Source organism: Cheilinus undulatus, linkage group 16 (genome assembly GCF_018320785.1).
Source record: "Cheilinus undulatus linkage group 16, ASM1832078v1, whole genome shotgun sequence".
Lineage (NCBI taxonomy): Eukaryota > Metazoa > Chordata > Actinopteri > Labriformes > Labridae > Cheilinus > Cheilinus undulatus.
Window position 1 is genome coordinate 26,324,669 of NC_054880.1, and position 19,862 is coordinate 26,344,530.

The following is a 19,862-nucleotide window of genomic DNA, read 5'->3' on the forward strand; positions in this document are numbered from 1 at the left end:
ATCATATTCTGGCATGTAAACGTCTGACATGTTGAGGACTCTTTTGTTCAGGGGGAACCTGGCAGTGTAGGCATGATGGGCCTACCTGGACCTGCTGGGCGTGGCTTACCAGGACCAAAGGTGACGACTCACAGTAAATCTTTAATACTCACACAAAGTTAAACCAACATCTGACACAAGACACCTGTAGAGTCAGACAGTGTTAGTAAGAGCTGGATCTTCAAGAATTAGGATAACATTTATCTGCACCAGGTTGCAGTAGCTATGCAGAAGTTCAGACTTAGATATTTCATTAAAAGGTATAAAGAGATAGACAGTTACTGAGTAATGTATGAGTAAATAGCTGCTAATTAACCAAGGGATGAATAGGTAACAAACAGGTATCCCCTCAGTACAATGCTTGTACAAACTGCACAGTCCCTCTGTGAATTAGGCCCCATTCACTATAGATTTGTAATATAATAATTTCAGATCAATTAATTCAAATCTATGCACCTACATACTGTTTATTTTTCCTGTGCATACTATTCACTGCTGTATATATTAACTTTATCAACATTTTTGCACCACATTGTTGTCTTAGTTGTGTAATTGCCGGGTTACCAACTGAAAGGCAGCAAAAATGCAGAGCTCCTAAACTTTGTTGATATTTTCTGTGTTTTCCCCCTCAAGATATCTGATTAAACAGATAAAACAGGACAAAAGACAAAAAGCAAGAAGAAACAAGAGCTTTTTTGAAGAATAGAAGGTTATTTCTACATTTTTTCAACACTTCTTGGATCCAAAGCATGAAGCTAAAACTAGCCAACAGACATGATAGTTGGCTAGCAACAGCACTGGATTCAAGGAAAACTGAAAAACCAAACAGCATCCAAAAGTAACTTTTCAACCTCAAATGGACAGAAAAAATATATCAAAGATATTTAAAAGACCAGTTCATCAGGAGAAAGAAGATTTTTCATTTTCAGTGTAACTTCCTTTAAACACTGAACAGAAAACAATCAGTACAAACTGTCAGTTTATGTCAGCCATGTTAATGGATCACAGAGGAGAAGCAACTGAACAACAAATGACAACAGGAAATACAGATGCAGTACCACCTCCAACGACAAACCAAGCTCCTATCGATGGCAGTGAAATTCAATACCCTAAAGAAGGTATGACAGCTAGAGAAAAGAAAGCCTTCAAAATGAAACTCCTGAATGACAACCCAGAGCCATTACTGGCTGACTTTACCAAGAAGAACAACTGCAAGGTAAAATGCAACTTACTGTTCTTCACTCACCAACCTGCCAACTGGCACTCAACACTATGTGACTCATTTATCCACATTAAGAAAAACGGAATAAGACAAGGAAGACAGATTACAGCATATGAGGATGCAGACCTCAACTGTCCCACTTTGACCATAAACATCTACCACAATGGGACAGTTTTGATTCAAGGCTCGGAGAACAGCTTGGACAACTTTGAGAATAGTTTTCAAACTCTGAAGTCTATTTCCACTTCAAAGATCCCAGACTCTACCCTGCAAAAAGAGATGCAGACCAGGTCAGCCATCACTGGTAACCTGCCTCCAACACCCTCCACTGATTCAACACCCAGACTTTCCAGCAGTCTCAGAATGCTAAAGGAGGGACTTTCTACCTTGGAGAGAGAATTCATCGAGTTCAGAGAGAAGATGATAAACAGTGCTTGTCAAAGACATGATGATCCCAAACAGCCACTGGAAGAGTTACACTCTCTGGTTCGCCAACAGAAAAATGAAATAAATGAACTTCACCAGGCTGGTCAAGAACTAGAGGAGGATAACCAGGCTCTGAGAGCATCAGTCTGGAGAATGACAGAGGAGCTGGCCATCGTTAGCCATTCCACCCCAGCAATGACCCTGCATGAGGTGTCCCAGAAAAGGAAATCTGGGTCCTCTACTCCTCCAGCATCTCTGACACCTTCATGCCCCCCTTCAGCTCTCCCTTCAGCCCCACCCTCACCCCCCATCACTGAAGTTAACCCTTCTCCTTCAAAACCAGAAAACCATCCAACTTCAGCTGAAAGTCAGCTGTTGTTACTCAGAAAGGATATTCCACAACATATAATAAACACCATCAATGCTGACATATCCAAAACCTGCTCAGAGCTACCAAATGTCCATGTAGCTCACCATGGAAATATTTTTTATCAGCACCTATACAACAAGCTACACCTCAGCCAAAGAGGAATAACACTTTTTGCAAAGAACATCAAGAACACAGCTTTAGATCGAACAGCAACTTCTCCTAATATTAATATGAACATGAGCAGGAAGCCATCTCTCCACAAGAACCTTCAAAGGAGACCTAATCCACCAGGCAGATACAGCAACATTGGCTGGAATCCATACCAAGACAGATCCACCTCCCTGCACTACACCAGAGCTCCACCACCACAAGCCAGCAGACCTACCTTTCCACCACCACAAGGTCCAAGACTCATCCCTCTTTAGAGATCAAGAACCCTACTTCCACAAGACCCTAGACCCACCCCTCCACAATTTGCCCTTCATCCACATCCTTTCCCGGGACAAGAAAACAGACAACAACATCAGCTGTCACGTCAAACACCTGCTCAAAGTAACAGCTATGCTACTGCCACGGCAGGGTCTCCTCCACCTAATGAACAGGATGTCAATCAGATAAGAGACATTATCTCATTAATTAATTAATTTCATCTCCAGTTCTGCGAAGAGACCCTAAAGGTCCACAGAAACTGTCCAAACCTGGCATGTAGAGCAGAACTGGTGGAATTCCCTCTTTCTCTACACATGATTAAAAGAGCCATTAAGTTCCAGGTTCACCTAGCACTAGCTGATGCTGAATCATACCATCACCTGGCCTTTCTGAGCAACAGCCTCTGCCCAGAGACTGACCCCCTTAAAAATATTAAAGAAAATTATCAGCTAAAAAACCAAGAGCTACAAAATCTCTCCAAAACACAAAGTAAAATTATTGACAAAACAAATCTAAATACATCAAATATTGGCAAAATGAAATAAAATCCTACAATAAATTAGAATATTATTGTCTACTAAGAAGAGAGTACTCTTTAGCTGATTATCTTGTGCATGTGAGAAACCTCAGACAAAGGAAAATTTGAACAATGTACAGACTCAGTGACCATAAATTAGAAATTGAAACAGGTTGTCATAAAAACTGGAAACATAGAGACCAAAGAATTTGTAAACTTTGTGATCTGGGAAAAACTGAAGATGAAACCCACTTTCTCCTCATTTGCTCACTGTATGAAGCTGTAAGAAAGAGCTTTTTGAGACAAGTTACAGCAACTGGATCACATGAAGAAATAATGAGACTGTGTCTAGCTGAAGAACCTCAACATATAAACCTAGCTGCATGTTTTGTTTCTGAATGTCACCAGATTAGAGATAGTAATAATTTTTATAATAGTCAATAACTTTGTGTTTTGTTTTGTTTTTTTGTAAATATTTTATTATCACTTGTGTTATAGTGATTGTCATTACTATTTGATTTGTTTTGTTTATGTGCTCTGCTTTAGCAACAAAGGCTTTAACCATTCGTGCCATTAAAGCATATTTTGAACTTTGTAATTGCACACAGAATGCTTGTTTTTGAGTGAGAACATACTTCACCACTAAATCTCATTCTGGTCCAGTTTATTTAAAAAAGCCACATCAATTTCCTTTGTACTTTTCTTTTAATACAAAGGTTTTTTGTTCACTTTACCAATCAGGGAGATTCTGGGCCTCCTGGACCAGCTGGACCCGTTGGAGAGCCTGGTGAAGGAATCATGGGGCAAAAGGTAAAATCAACAAAGAATATCCTCCCATAAATGCTTTATAGTATGTGGAGGTTTTTAATGTCACATTTTCAAAACACTAAATATAAGCATATCTCTCTATATATGTTTGTACTAATAGAAAATCTCTATTTAGAATTTCTTCTATGTATTTGGACTTTTCCTCTTCAGGGTAACAAAGGAAATCTTGGACCTGTTGGACCACCAGGAGCTAAAGGAGAGAGCTTGCCTGGGCCACAGGTAAGAGGAAATATTCATAAGACAATGAGGGGTTCAAATAGATTATCCTCACAGGCACTGCATGGAAATAAAAAAAAACATTGTGTTGTTTATATTAATTTTTAGGGGCCACCAGGCTTACCAGGAGCACCAGGAGAGATTGGGCCTGAGGGGAAGGGGTTACCTGGACAGAAGGTGAGCCATAAATGTGACTATATGACTTCTTAATGTAAGGGATAACTGTTATGAGGGACACATGGTGAAGCGCTTGATGAGGAAGATCTTGGAGATAGAAACACCACCTTGTCAAAATATAATCCCTCTTTCAGAACTGAACACAGTGCTGGCTTTTGCCCTGTTCTCAATACTTTTTTGTTAAAAAGGTACCAAAAAGTTCACTATACCTGGTACTATGTGAACCTTGCAAAGCAGATGAATTCATCCATTTTCATGTTTCTCAGTGGTGAATCCATCTTCCAAAGCTCCCATCTGAACTGTTTGGGCCTTGTTAGAAAGTGACAGGACAAATCAGCAACGAGTGGCAGTAGTTTCGGGTGTGGTGGAGTCGTGACGTAAGCAAGCACCAACAAGAGATCGATGCAATTATGGCTGAAGATTTTAGCGTGGATGCTGCTAAAGCACCAGTTTTATCAGAACTTGACAACATTTCATTGTAAAAAGAAGAACAAAGAACAGCAGTGAGTTGTTTTCTATTGAAAAAGGCCAAAAGTCGTGTACTGACATGTCTACAATCGCCATAGTTCGCGTTATGCAGTTCTCTATGGAGTTTACTCCTCCGTATGGGCGCAGCTCAGTAGCGGCTATGTCATGTGTTTTGTCGCTCTAATTGGACAGTAGAGATGTGACAGACATAACGTTCATCCAATCACCCTCTGAGATGTTTTTCAAAGGCTATGCCCTTTCCCAAACGCTGTCTATGAGGGATTTACCAGATAGATGTGTGTAACAAATCAATCTGACGTGCCAGGTTAGTACTATGTATAACTCCAGTAAATGTAATTTAAATAGAATTGTGTTACTTTTTGTGCTTCAGGGTGACAGAGGCTTACCTGGAGTTCCAGGTCCATCGGGTCCTCCTGGAATTGGACTTTATGGACCAAAGGTCAGTGCTTTTGTTCACACTATGATGAATGTTTACCATTCTTTTGGTTTTACCCAACTATCTTCCCCATATTATACAGTTTAGGTATTATTTGCATTTCAGTCTGAAAACAGTATCCTTTAGTTGCGTTTGGCTGTTTGTACATGAAACGGGATTTGAGTGCCTAAAAATGGAAAAGTTTGAAAACAGAACCTTTTTTTTTTTGCTGTCATGTGAATTGGCAATGCAGGTTCCCTCTAAATGAAAAGACTTTTTACACACGCACAAGACAGTTCCATTCATGAGCAATTATGTGGACAAAGTAATGTCAGTTAAGTATAAATATGTAATGTAAAATAAGCAGCTGCATAAATATTCACCCCTTTTAAGTCAGTATTTGGGAGATGCACCTTTGGCTGTAGACACAGCATTAAGTTTGTGTGGATAGGTCTCAGTCAGGCCTCTAGGATTTTCCTTTAGTTTTTTAGTTTTTAGTTTTTTTGTAGCCATCCCCTGACTGACCCTTTTTAATAACCTGCTTGGAGTGCTCTTTTGTCTTCATGGTGTAATGGTAGCCAGGAATACTGATTAACCAGTGACTGTACTTTGCATACACAGGTGTCTTTATACTACAGTCAATTCAGACACATTCACTGCACTCAGGTGGTCCCAAATTCACTAATTGTGAGACTAATAGCATCAATTGCCTGGAGCTCTACTGAATTAGGTCAGCCACTTTAAAGGGGGTGTATATTTAAGCATTCACTAATTTTACATTACATATTTTTATTTAATTGACATTACTTTTTAGAAATATCTTTTCACTTTGTTATTTTTTGGTCAAAAAAGCCAAAATATATTGAGCGTGATTGAGTTTTAAAATCAATAAAAGCATTCTCAGCAGATTTTTGTTGCATAAATTTGGCCTTAATAAGATAAGACACACTTTTATTAATCTCCAACTGGAGAAAATTTGATTATTACAACAGCTCACAGTAGAGGGCAAAAGTAATCCGCATACATATACATATATAACAAAAGTAAAAGAAAAGGGAACCTACAATAGTAGACTCCTTCATTCATGGAAGAACCAAGACCAGATTTTAAGAAAAACAAACATAGTGTGTTGCATAATGCACATCTTTCTTTTCTTTGAGTTTGAAGTCCTTGTGCACCAGCCAGCAGTAACTCTGGCAAAAATTGTTTCTTGAAAGTCACTTCTAAGACCCCAAATTTTTAGAAACAGTCAAAACCAAAGGCTGTAAAAGTATAAAGCTTATGTTGCAGTTTGGCATAATGATTATGTCAGGTCGCAGTCGTGATGCTGTTATTTCTGGTGGGAATAACCAGGCTTACTTCCATTTGCCTGTCATTGGCAGTGATGTGGAGGCATGCCTTTACTCCAGGTTGCAAGCCTTTACATAAGCGGTGAACCTTAGTGGGTGTCTGCAATTGCCATGAGGGCCTGGTTATGATGCCAACAATGGTGCCTACTAAAGAGCTTTTGGACAACAGCTGAAGAATTTTTGAGTATGCAGAGCGCACTGTAGATTAAATATGAGAGGAGGGGGAAACTATGCAAATTGGCACATAACAATTCATAGATTTGTCTCGAAACCTACTTTTAATGTGTATGTTTCTTTTGTCTTTTTTCCAAGGGTGGAATAGGGCAGCCTGGTCCACCAGGACTCGCAGGGGTTCCAGGAGAGGGCATCCAAGGACCAAAGGTAGACAATAAAAACACAAAATGAGGCTTGTGTATATTTTTTGGTTCACAAATGTATTTCTTACATTATCATGCCATTTACTAGTGATGGTTAAGTGCTTTTGAGGATTCACCACCCATTTAGGGTTGAGCAGCTTTTGCAACCAACTACACTTGCAAATGAGTCAAGGAGACACCATCTGATCCAAAATACATGCAAGATTAATGTTTAAAAAAATGGCTGTCTGCTGAGAATTGGTGGTAACTGCATTGCAGTGAATTATGAGATTTAATGCACAAACTTTCCAGTGATCAATGTGGAACTTTTACACTTGACAAAGATGCAGGCAGAACTTTTCTTTACTGACATGAGAGTACTCCACACAGTATAGTAAAGGTACATATAGCTTCTCAAAACATCGGGTTGCAAAGGAAGCCCAAACTGCACGTAGAACAACTTTTTAGTTCCCTTTATGCCTGATTATCAAAAGCCCTGAATACTTTGTGAGTTAGACCTTGACATGGAGCAGGTAGCAGGAGGAAATTATGCACATTTTTTTCCCCTATAACAGCCGGTAAACCATTCTTAAAATCAGGCTCAGATTTTTCTGCCTGTAAACTTGTGTTTTTTCTTCCTACTGTTGTTACATCAATGCTCTTTGCTTGGTTCATAGATTGATGATGTTGTCCTGTAGGGAAATTTATTTTCTCCTTTTGATGTGTTCAACTTGTCAAACAATCTGAAGTGTTTTGATCCGCTGATTGGATCATTTTAAGATCAGTCTATATGCAGACGATAACCTTCTTTCAGTTGCTGATTCGTCCATCTTTATTCCCAGGGAGAGCCAGGGTTTCAAGGACCGACTGGCCCTAGAGGAGCACCAGGTGATGGCATTCCAGGGGAGAAGGTACAGACAGCTACTTCATGTGATATTTGGTGCATTAGATGCTGTATAATCCAGATTTGCTCTAAGTCATCTTTGTTAACCAGGGAGACAGAGGCATTCCTGGAGACCGAGGAAAGAAAGGAGATAAAGGGGACCATGGAGAACCTGGATCTACAGGACAGATGGTAGCATTGTATTCAACTCCTAAGTTTTTGTTATTAACTTAAAAACAGCCTCTTTTCTTCTGTTCAGCTCTAAAACCTTGGCTCAATCCTAATGCAGCCCTCAGCCCTACCACTAAGTTGCGATTTGTGTCTAGGGTTAGGGTGTCACAACTCCTGTTGGGATGCTTTATAGTAAATTAAACTTAGAAGACCCTTTACACTGACATGGACTTCATCTGCCTGCGTACTCCACATCCTCATCCCCATCCAAGGTCACTGATCATATTTGATTCAAGTATATTTAGAAATTTTTGTTTTTGGACAAATTCCCACTAAACACAGGTCTGTGTCAATTAGTGCTCTGTATCATGGTGCTGTGCTGAGTTTTATGATGTAGGTGAATATTGACATTGTCAATACGCTGCTTATTTATACTAAGTTCACAGGTGAAGGCTCAAACCCACACAACTTAAATCCAGCTTGACACAATGTGCACATCACTTTTGAATTGCTTAAGTGAGTTTTTTCTTAAGTTAAACAAGCCTTTAAAGGTACAGTGCCATCTTTTTTTAGTATTTGAATAGAGACACTACTGTAGCCTAACTACAGTGCACCAAAAGAGGCAAATAGGATTAAAAATGGAAATACTTTATTCTCATTTTGATTGTGCTTACAATCCTCAGGTATCTGCACAAATAATACCATGATCTCCATAATGATAGAGTCAGAACTGAAGAATAAGTCATAAGAAGGAAAGGGGAAATCATAAAAGAATAAAATGTAGCATGATTTCAAGACACAATGTGGAAGACTTTTTCTCATCGTTGAGTGTGATATTTTCCTAAAATACTGTGTTACAAAACAATCTACTGAATTTATAAAATCACAAAAGTATCTTCATGCAGAAAAATAAATATATAGTTTTAATGATATGAAACATACAGTATGTGTTTGCTAATTTTTACCATCTTTAGCAGCTATCAGGATCTTCTTTATCATTCGAGTTTTGTTTTGCAGGGACTTCCTGGAGAAAAAGGAGAGCCCGGACTTACAGTGAGTACAGAAATGGGCTTGAACAAAAATGAGCTTAATCTATTCATGTAAGACTAAAATGCTTAGTTTCCTGTACTTAAACCTGTTTTTAAATCTCTTTTTCTGTACACAGAGAGATGAAGTGATCAGGATCATTAGAGAAATATGTGGTAAATATTGCATTTATGTTCTTTATTGAATGTTATATTGTTTTATGAGTTATCTGTCTGTGTTTCACTGTTGAGAGAAAATGTTTTAAAGAAATTTTAATCAAAATTCAGGTTACAGAAATAAATAACTGCCAGTTAACCAGTGAATGGAGGAAAACCAACATTCAGTCTACAATAAAACTGTCAGATTTACTAGGTAGAGAATGAGTACACTTGTGCAAGGTAACCAGGAAAAGAATGACTAACTAGAATTTAACCAACAAATTAATGTGCAACTAAGTACTTATTTTGATAGAGTTAAATAGATAATTGTACTTCATAACCAATGGGGAATTAACTGCTCGTTAACCATGAAACAAGTGAGTTAAACCTAGGAAAGTGTTAGTAACTAATAAAAAGGTTATGGTTAAATGACAATTTCGTACTATGTGCCAAACTGCTACTCTATTTTCTTGTTTCCTTTTTATTGTGCCAACCTTCATTTACCTTCTTGTTAAATATTACTGAAATATCTTTTGCAGCTGCACAGTCGTAGCTGACATTTTAAAATAATGTAGAATGATGTTTTTTGTATTCTTGTTGCGGATTATTTCTGCCCATATATTGAACTTTGAAGTTTCATAGCATTATAATACAAGTGTTATTTCCATCATCCAGGCTGCGGTCTGCGCTGCAGGGAGAGCCCTCTAGAACTGGTGTTTGTCATCGACAGCTCAGAGAGTGTCGGACCAGAAAACTTTGAGCTGGTGAAGGACTTTGTAAACGCTCTCATCGACCGGATGACTGTGAGCAGAGAAGCAAGCCGTATTGGCGTGGTTCTCTACAGCCATGTGGACAGGGTGGTGGTCAGTCTGCAGCAGCAGCTCAGCCAGGAGGAGGTGAAGACCGCTGTCAGGATGATGCCCTACCTTGGCGAGGGCACCTTCACAGGTAGCGCAATCCATCGAGCCCACCAGCTGTTCTACGCCTCGCGGCCCGGTGTGAGGAAAGTGGCTGTAGTTTTAACAGATGGGCAAGCAGACACCCGTGATGTCATGCAGTTTGAAGAAACAGCGACACAGGCCCACGCTGACCGGATCGAGATATTTGTTATTGGAGTGGCGAACAGGACAGACCGTCTTTATGAAGAGTTCAAAGCTGAGATGAATGTTATTGCCTCTGATCCTGATGAAGAGCATGTCTACCTCATCGATGACTTCAGGACACTTCACAGTAAGTAAACACTGACTTCTCAGGGCTTAGGTGGCCTAGTGGTTTAAGCCACGCCCCATGGACGCATACAGCCTGGGTTCAAATCCAGCCCGAAGCCCCTTACCACATGCCTCTCCCCCCACTCTTGTCCCTGTTTCTGACTCTATCCACTGTCCTTAAAAACTGCACAACTAGGTTGTAGGGACAAATTTTCTCCAAAGAAGTGTTTGGGGTTGAGGTCCGATCCTGTCTTTACAGCTACTGATAGCAAATCTTCCTATCCTGTTTCTTTCTTGCAGCTCTGGAGGGCAAAATACTGAGTCGAATCTGTGAGCAGGAAGACGCGATGTCATTGCTTCCAAGCCCTATCTTAACACCTACAGAGAGCCGACCAGACGCTCCAGATGGCTACAGACCATTTCCATATGAGGAAAATATACAAGTAGGTCTGCTCTTACCTATTTTTTCCCAAACATTTTTCCAACAAATGCTGTTGATTATTAGCCTTGCAGAGCTGATGGATTTTCTAGATTTCATTTCTGTCATTAGGTATTCTTGCAAAGCTATGTGTAAGCTTGAAGTGAAGGTTTAATTTTTAAGTAGTACAGTTAATGTGGTATCATTTGCAATGTCAACAAATATGTTCTTCTCCATAGTATGCTGAATTTATACAATTTAAGCAAGCTGGTTGACAATTGCAATGAAAAAGGGAAAGATAAAGTTATTTAGCTGCTTAAACTGTCCATCCTATCCATTCCTTCTCCAGATTGAACTCCCTCTGGAGACGGTCCCGACTCCAACACGAAGGACCCACAAGCCCGTGCGAGTTGACGAGAACCTGATCAACTCTAACGTGTTGGTGGATCCCTGGAATGAGCTGCCGGACAAGACGTTTGTCTCTCCTGGTGGACGGGGGCGGCAGAGCCCAGGGTTGAGTTCAGTGATGGGACCTCAGACTCCAAATGAGCGGCTGTATGAGGTAGAGAGCACAAAGGCTCCAGTCAGCCCTCCTCCTCCTCTGACGGACTCTGTGAGGCCAGGTAAACACAGACAGATAAGACTTCATAATTTCTCTGATAAGTGAATCTCCTTCCACTGTCACCGTCATCCTTCTTGTCTTTTAGATGTGGGGTGCACTCAGCCTCTGGATCCCGGGCTCTGCCGACAGTACGAGGCCAGGTGGTACTACGACCCTGAGGCCAACGCCTGTGCTCAGTTCTGGTTTGGAGGCTGTGATGGAAACCGAAATAATTTTGAGACTGAAGCAGACTGCAGGAACACCTGTGTCTACACGTAACAGAGCACATGTGTGGAGGAAAGTGTGCATCGCAGCGTCACAGAGGAACAGAGAGGACTGATGACAAAGGCTCCGCTGTCGGACATGCGAGTTGGATGGTTATGGTCACATACTGTGACGGCTGAAGGGACCTCATCGCTGTCTGACTGGCTGCATTCATGCTGCACATTTACTAACTGTTTCTGCTCTGTATGTACACCTGCATTAAACATCAACACAAGCTGCCCAGAGCATCCAAAGGACCAAATATAAAATATCATCCAAAATGCAAATTTTTTCACTTTCATTACATTTTTTTGTTGTCCAGTTTGTCCTAAGCTTATGCCCAGTCCTAACTTTTACCCCTTGCCCTCGTTACCCACTGCCCCCTTGAAACAGAGTTACAAGAGTTTGTATGGGACAACCTTACAAGTTCCTGATATGTCGTCAGTAGTCGTAGACAGCATTTTCATAAACAACACTGGACTTTTCACTACCAGGGTTTTTTTAAATGCTTCTTTGAAATCAATCAGACCACAATGCATTGAAATGTCATTTAATTGTCCTATTACAAAACCTAAAAAGTTGGGATGTAGTACAAAATGTGAATAAAAACAGAGTACAGTGATTTTCAAATCCTTTTCAATCTATATTCAACTAAATACATTCCAAAGACAAGATAGTTGATGTTCAAAACAATAAACTTTACTGTTTTCATGTAAATATTCACACTGTAAATTTGATACCTTCAACTCATTGTAGAAAAGATGGTACAGGGGCAAGAAAATGCTTAAGTTGTGAAATATTTCACGTTAGTAGATTGATTAGTAACACGGGTACTGTGTTGGCAAACAGTCAAAACAGTTTATGAACAATCTTCCTCAATGTGCAACTGAAAGAAATGTAGAGATTTGATGATCTACAGTCCAAAATAGATTTAGAGAATCTGAAGAAAGCTCTTCATGTAAGGTGCAAGGCTGAAAACCAACAATGAATGACCTTTGACACCTCAGGTGGCACTGAATCACACAGTACACAGTACATCACTGCATCTACAAATCTAAGTTAAGACTCTACCATGGAAAGCCAAAGACATCAGCCATCACCAATAACATCCAGATGACCCGCCCACTTCTCTGGTCTGAGCTCATCTGAGATGGACTGACCTAAAGTGGAAAAGTGTGTTGTGGTTTGATCAAACCACATTTCAAATTACTTTTGGAAATAATGGACATTGAGTATTCCAAGCTAAAGAGGAAAAGGACCATCCAGATTGTTAACAGCGCAAGTTGAAAAGCATCTGTGATGGTGTGGGGGTGATTAGTGCTCATGGCATGGGTTACTTGCGCATCTGTGAGGGTATCATTAATACTGAGAGGTGCATATGGGTTTTGGAGCAACATGTGCTTCAATCCAGATGTCTTTTTTAGATATGTCACTGCTTGTTTCAGTGATCACTGCCAAGACACTTTTTTGCACAAGTTACAACAGCATGGCTTCACAACAAAAGAGGGTGGGGCCTAGACTGGCTTGCATGCAGTCCTGATCAGGTAAGAATGGGAAAAGATTTGATTTTTAATACTTGAACAGTTTGTGTCATCAGTCCCCCAGACAAGAAAGGTGATATAACACAGAGGTAATTGCACTCCTCCCCAAATTCTTGGAACATGTTGCATTTAATATCTTGTCTTTGTGCTGTATTCAGTCAAATATAAGATGGAAAAGATTTGTAAATCACTGCATTCTGTCTTTACTTCACATTTTATATCCCAACTTTTTCAGAATTTGGATTTGTAGATTGATGTAATTTTTCAAATCTTGCAGTTGATTAACAAGGTTCTGGGAGATTTCACATGAGAGTTAGGTTGGAGTGTGCCTGGAAAGTCTCAGTTTGAAGGGCCATGTGGCCTTATCCCTCTATTCAACAAGAATCTGGACACCCTACCCCCAAGGTCGGGTTAGAGAGACTGTTTGCCTCCCTGCTGATTTTACAGTGATGAGGTAAACGGTACACAAACAATTTTGTATTCAATTTAAGGGCACCATGTTTTGGAACTGTACTGTAATATATCCCATCTATGAGTCTCTGTGCTGAAGAGTCTTTGTAACACTGTCTTCTCATATGATGTTTCTCCGGTGTACATCCATTAGAAATATTTGTTCTAGTTTACTTTAACAAACACCTATGGTTCATGTTGTGTAGAAAGAGGCACAAACAACTGTCAAATATATTTTATTAACACTATTAAAGTGCCAGAAGGAATAGAACTCTTAGAACATGATTAACAAAAACATTTTTTTATCAATAAATAAAGTATAATTTCTTAACAACTGTCCATTTCATTGATATTCCACATTTAGAGGAAATAGATGCACATAGACATTTGAATTTAAAAGGTGTCACTTCATAAAAGCTTGTAAGGTGATAAAAGTTTATTACTGAGCCTTTCCTGAATTAGGTATGGTTCTCAGTGGAAATGTTGGGACCAAAGCAAGCACTCTTTTTGAACACACCTCATTTATCTCTATGCCCCCCTTCCTCCTTACCACTGTTTTGGTTTCATTGATGAATTTCACATAATGAGGGAGAAAAGCTGTTAATAGTGGCCCTTCTGGTTAATGCTGTGAGGCACTGGGATGGCAGACAGTGTAGACCAGGAAGGCCACTTTTAACAGCTTTTCACCCTCATTGAGAAAAATTCATCCATGAAACCAAAACACTTATTTAATATACACCTTCAGGAGTGACGTTTTCATTGAACAGAGTCCTCGATTCAAAACAAGAAGTAAGCCATGAAGGTTAGTGTAGCTGAGCATCTTGTCTCTTCTCTACTTGACCTGAAAATGCCTCAGGGGACCACAGTGAAACATGGGCAGGCGGGGTTCTGAGTCACAGGGCTGATCTGAACTCACAATTGTATCAGAGAATAATCATGGTGTAAAATCAGCAGCGCAAAACATGAATAAGATACAGCAACAGGACAGCAGTTTTCTGTAGTAGTTACCCTGGCATTATGCAGCATGTAGCTTTCACGTTGTAACCATGGCAACAATAAACAGGTTGTGTCTGTTATGGTCATTTAAACAAGGTGCAACCTGTAACAACTATAAAAATGAAGAATATCACACATTTTTAAAACTGCTGGTAATATATATGATGTAATTTAATTACTATATAACATAGGAGAAGACACTTTTAATCAACTGACATTCAGTGAATAAGTTTTAGATATTGTAACTTTGAATATCCATAACCTGAGTTAACTGCATGCAAAAAGTAGTGACTAATGCATTCTCTTTCTTTAGTTACTCAATGGTGGTTAGCAAACAGCTTTCAGATGCAGAAAAAATAATCATATATTTTTAGGTTGAGACAAAAGTAATTTGAAAGCTCTGAATGTTTATAAATCTATGACTCTACATTAATGACCCTGCCCTTGTAATCAACACCTGAAAAGGTGCAAGTTTAAGATAAGTGAAGCATTCAAAATTAGAGATATCCACAGATGCATTCCTCCAATATGAAATAGGAACCAACAAAAATACAAAATATTGTGCAGAAGTAGAAATTTAGGAGTACTTCATTGATAGTGTAGTGATTTAAAATCAGTTCACATGGGGGTTGAATCTGTATTTGTATCCGTATGGCCGCAGGTGATACATCAGGTAATCCAGCACATACATCTGCTCACCATCGATATAGTGAAAATACACCGCTAAATCTGTGCAGCAGCCTGGACCCTGTGGACAGAGAGGAAAGATTACTTTAGATTGGTTCCATCCATGACATTTTTTACACCCTCATGCCCAGGATAGTAAGGACTAGAGGCGTTGTGTTTTCTGGTGTCCATCCAAACCAACACGTACGTCTGCTACACTCTGCTGATCCTGTTTTCACCTTTTTGTGACCTCTTAAGGCGAAAAATTCCAAAGAAACTTTTGCATAACTGTCCAACTTCCAAAATAATAATTTATTACCTACGCCAAGGAAGATCTAACATTGCACATAATTGACTTCTTTTTTCTTTGTAAGTTGGAAAGTCTGCAGGGGTTTTCTTTAAATTTTCAGTTGGACACTTTGGCAACCTGTCTCAAGAAATATATGTGCAAATCATTATGAAGGCTGGAAACAGCACTGCAAGTTGGGCTGCTGAATACATTATGGAGGTTATTTTGCCTGATTTATAACTGTTGCGAGGGATTTTTGTCAGATTTGGCAAAAACCTACTCTTGGATTTTGGGATGAATTGATTCGACATTGAAGGTCAAAGGTCATTATTTGATGTATCAGTTTGAGTCCTCATGCAATTTACTAGCTCTGTAATCCAAAGCTTATACAAAACCTGTACCTATACCTTTAACAGAATTAGATTTCTACCACACAGCACTACAAAAACCACTCCTTCCCTTCTTTTTGACCCCTACTGAACCTTCACTATTTGGTAATGTGAACCTCATGGAGTCATATAACCACCCAGCAGTAGTTTTGGTCTCTTTTGTTAGATGTTATTCTTTATCAGTATAGATTTATTCAGTGAGAGCTACTGTGTTGTAGTGAATACCTCTGTTGGATCGTAGTACTCGTACAGCAGAAACCCAAGCTGAGATCTTGGTAGTTGTCCCACCAGTTCATAGTTTGAAGGAAAAGCATGAAGTGTTTGCTTTCCCTTGACGTCTGCCAGCTCCACCTTCATCGTCTCCAAACATTTCCCCAGAGCCGTGTCCTCCATGTCAGAAAAGTTGGTACATTTCCCCATGTCGAAGCCTCTGATGAATCGTCTCAGCGCTTCTTTACTGAGGACATAACCCGGCCCTCTGGACATGCCCTGTTTGATGACTGGTTTAAACCTCCCGCCCAGATACAACGGCTTCTCTGGATCAAATCTGGACAACACATAACGTAGATTCTCCACAACAACAAACATGTCATCGTCCGCCTTAAGGAACCAGTTGGCTTCGTCCAGGTGATGCTGGTGGATGTACTGGAAGGCTCTGATGGTTTTCCAGTGCAGCTCGTCCCTCCCCTCGCTCACATTCAGCCCCACAGTGGGGAAGTCTGTTTGGACAGAGCTCATGTACAGCACTTTGTCACAGCGCTGGGCCCACGTTGCCCTGATGTGCCTGGTTCTGGACTCTATGTACTCGGGCCCTGTCATGATCCAACACAAGATTCGTAGACTTTGAGCAGAGTCCAGTGTTGTGCCTTTGGTCTCATCTGAAAGAAATCATAAAATATGTATTTTTAACAAGACGATTGCTGACATTTTGAGAGCTGGCCAACTGGCTTGAGACAAGGAGTCCAAAGAGGGCTAAATACAGAAAATATAAGCCTGCCCGCTTTGATGTCTCTCACCTCTAATTTCTAGGTTTTCTCACCTCAAAGTTTGTAAAACCAATGCAGTACAGATGAAGATATGCTTAATGATGGAACATGCTTTGGGAAAAAAGCAGCCTACATGACAGCTTTCCATTAAGGGCTGAAAAGACAAGAGGTCTATCATTGCTAAGGATTTCAAGGTGAGCAGGCCCTGGTTGGCCCTCGATACTACTTGGTATATAGTGTATATAAAGGGCCAATCCCATTTTTTCCTATTATCCCTTCCCCTTGCATCTCAAAACAGAGTGGTACAGGGTAGGGTTGAAACCTTCCCTTATGCTACTTGATTGCTGTTCATCATCACACAATGCTGATAAATAGCCCTGGTTTACATGTGTACATGCCGAAAATACAATAAAATCCCATCCCTAGTAGCTAAGGATTAAATAAATGAGAAAACACGACCGTCATATTCTCTATATACCTTCATAAAGTATGCAAATATTTACATTCATGCGCCTCCTTCGTTGTCCGTTGTGCCATTTCGCAAGTAAACACAATGCATGGTGGGAAATTCTTCATATCCCTTGGTTGCAAGAGTGGTCCTGAAAAAGTTTTCGTTTCAAGGGCCGTGTAGCCCTTGGCACTTAGCTTCACGTGAATGCGCAAAACCAAGGGGAGGGGCTAAGATAAGGGCTAGGGGTAGAAATGGAATTGGCCTAAAAGGGTAGCCTTAAGCCATTATTTATTATGCATGAGTAAGCCTTTCAGGAGTGCTACGTCCATATCATGGTACGATTACCAATTAATTGACTTAACCTGTAGAGGGTTCCAGTTGTTTCTAAACATTCCACAACTTTCCCAGTGTTTTCTTACTCCTGTTCCAAGATTTTTGAAATGTGTTGCAGCCATCAAATTCAAAATCTCTGTATATCAAAACCAAGGTTTATCAGTTTGAACATGATTTTTAAAATTATTTTTGCTGTATTTTATTGAGTATTAACCTGGCACGCCAAACGGATTTGTTTCACACATCCATCTGGTAAACCACTCATGCACAGCATTTGGGAAAGGGCAGAGCCTTTTAAAAAACTCTGAGGATGCTGGATGAACTAATCAGAGCAACAAAACAGGTGACGTAGGCACTACCAAGCTGCGCCCCTACTGAAGGATTAAACTCCATAGAGAACAGCATAATGGAACCATGGCGACTGTAGACACACAGTATAAGTACACGACTTTTGTCACTTTTGAAAAGAAAGCAACTCACTGCTGTTCTTTGCTCTTCTTTTAACGAAGAAATGTTGTCATGTTCTGCTAAACTTACCCCTTGACGCTGATTGGTCCTGTCACTTTCTAACCGGGCCCAAACAGTTCAGATGGGAGTGTTGCAAGATGGATTCGCCAGTGAGAAACACGGAAACAGGCATATCCATCTGCTTTGCAAGGTTAATTGAATATAGGCTGAAAAGTATTTTCAACTCACTGTATTCTAGTTTAGTCACATTTGACACAATGTCCCAACTTTTTTGGATTTGAGGTTGTACTTTTTGTTTCAATGTAATATTGGGGAAAAACAGCAGTTAATGCTTTCTTCTCTTCAAAATGTTTGTTTGCAGAATTAACGCAGCACCACCTAGTGCGAAAACTAAGAAGTGCAACAATGTCAAGCCTGGGCATCATGTGATTGATATTTCATGTTATTGTAGGGATTTGCTGCAGGGTAATAAAAAATGGACCCCGTGGGCTGCAGTTTGGACAGCGCTGGTTAAAGATTTCAGGAAAACCTCAAGTGCCACTATGACTCTCTTCTTATAAGGCAGAAGGTCAGGGTCACATCCCTATTGACCTTTTATCCTTAATCGTCCTGCTTATCCTCAGATGAGCTTTAGCAGTTACATTTATAGTATGACTATTTCTAACATAATGGTAATTAAATCTTCTCCTACCTGTGTGAACATGGCGTGCAGAGTATTTGGCTCCATTCTTTGCATCCCGTAGTGAATGGAAAACATGTTCTGATAAAATATTTGAGTCAAACATCAAACGTAAAGAGAGATATCCCACCAGGAGGCCGATGAGGAAGATAAAATTAGACAGAAACAGCCCCATCCTCCTGGTTTACCTGCACACAATCATGAACCAGGAGGTTATTATACAACTTCACATTATGGAGACACATTCTCTGATCATGTGGACACACACACAATGTTACAATAAAACCTCGGTTAAAGACTAAATAATACCTTTACCTGGTGGGGAGGGAGGTGGGATAAGCCCCGAGCTGCAGATTTCTGCTGATCCGCTGAAGGAAAACAGTCCACACATTAAGACACACAGGTGCTTCTGTCCGTCTCTGATTAGATCACTTCAATCTAAATCAAGCAGGGTTCAGCAGACGGACACGAATGTCATCAAGTAATCAAATCCTGTTGAAACCAGACAACAAGGATCCCATCTTTATTTCTTCTGGATAATAATCTTTATTGTAGGTAACACTGGATGCTTGGCTTGACTTTAAAGAGAAAAAACAGCACATTATTGTTTTTGTAGTGATGTATTTAAAGTGTTTGAAGACAGCTCTCCAGCTTTGAAAAAGTGTCTCTTGGGCTGTAACAATCATTGTGAGGGTTTTTCACCTTCACTATTTCACATATTGATCATCATTTTGCCTTATTTGTTTGGTACAACAAAAATATTTGTCTGTAATGTAACAAGATGATCTTTTAAATAACTGTTAAATAAAAAAAAATGTGTATTTATAGCCTTTGATTGTTCTTAGCAGGAGCATATTTTCAATGCCAAACACAAGAAAATATTCAAATCTGAACCACTTTCAAAAACATGATAGACCAAGGAAACATGGATAGTTGTTATTGGTTTTTGATATAATCTCTAGTAAGGTACACACTAAATCAGTAGTTTCCGTAAGGTTTGTCATGGCTCTGTGGTGGGTCTTGAGGCAAGTCAAGGTGGGCCTTTGTGCAAC

General features: G+C 39.9%; 2 protein-coding genes across 2 annotated transcripts in view; one reads left to right on the top strand and one right to left on the bottom strand.

Moving 5' to 3' along the window:
• Positions 1-12,085, top strand: part of col28a1a (collagen, type XXVIII, alpha 1a) — a 30,720-nt gene extending 18,635 nt beyond the window's left edge. The window contains exons 20-33 of the mRNA XM_041808619.1: positions 52-120; positions 3,745-3,813; positions 3,982-4,050; positions 4,156-4,224; positions 5,084-5,152; positions 6,790-6,858; positions 7,676-7,744; positions 7,828-7,908; positions 8,905-8,940; positions 9,053-9,089; positions 9,747-10,301; positions 10,580-10,722; positions 11,047-11,320; positions 11,405-12,085. Of these exons, the coding sequence (XP_041664553.1) occupies positions 52-120; positions 3,745-3,813; positions 3,982-4,050; positions 4,156-4,224; positions 5,084-5,152; positions 6,790-6,858; positions 7,676-7,744; positions 7,828-7,908; positions 8,905-8,940; positions 9,053-9,089; positions 9,747-10,301; positions 10,580-10,722; positions 11,047-11,320; positions 11,405-11,577 (1,782 nt within the window). The 3' untranslated portion in view covers positions 11,578-12,085. The remainder of the gene's footprint in view (positions 1-51; positions 121-3,744; positions 3,814-3,981; positions 4,051-4,155; positions 4,225-5,083; positions 5,153-6,789; positions 6,859-7,675; positions 7,745-7,827; positions 7,909-8,904; positions 8,941-9,052; positions 9,090-9,746; positions 10,302-10,579; positions 10,723-11,046; positions 11,321-11,404) is intronic.
• A 1,224-nt stretch (positions 12,086-13,309) lies between these two features.
• On the bottom strand, positions 13,310-19,214 carry LOC121523278 (glycoprotein-N-acetylgalactosamine 3-beta-galactosyltransferase 1-like). Its single transcript, XM_041808086.1, has 4 exons — positions 19,126-19,214; positions 18,823-18,998; positions 16,119-16,771; positions 13,310-15,297 (listed from the first exon to the last, which is right to left on the bottom strand). The coding sequence occupies exons 2-4, from the start codon at positions 18,983-18,985 to the stop codon at positions 15,163-15,165; spliced, it is 951 nt and encodes a 316-aa protein (XP_041664020.1). The 5' UTR covers positions 18,986-18,998; positions 19,126-19,214; the 3' UTR covers positions 13,310-15,162.
• Positions 19,215-19,862: the final 648 nt, after the last annotated feature.

What these genes read in the sequence shown, in the direction of transcription:
- LOC121523278 (XM_041808086.1), bottom strand. Translation starts at nt 18,985, where the DNA reads ATGGGGCTGTTTCTGTCTAATTTTATCTTCCTCATCGGCCTCCTGGTG. An exon ending in TGCACGCCATGTTCACACAG is followed by an intron (nt 16,772 to 18,822) that starts GTAGGAGAAGAT and finishes GATTTCTTTCAG; the next exon opens with ATGAGACCAAAGGCACAACA. An exon ending in AGTACTACGATCCAACAGAG is followed by an intron (nt 15,298 to 16,118) that starts GTATTCACTACA and finishes CTCTGTCCACAG; the next exon opens with GGTCCAGGCTGCTGCACAGA.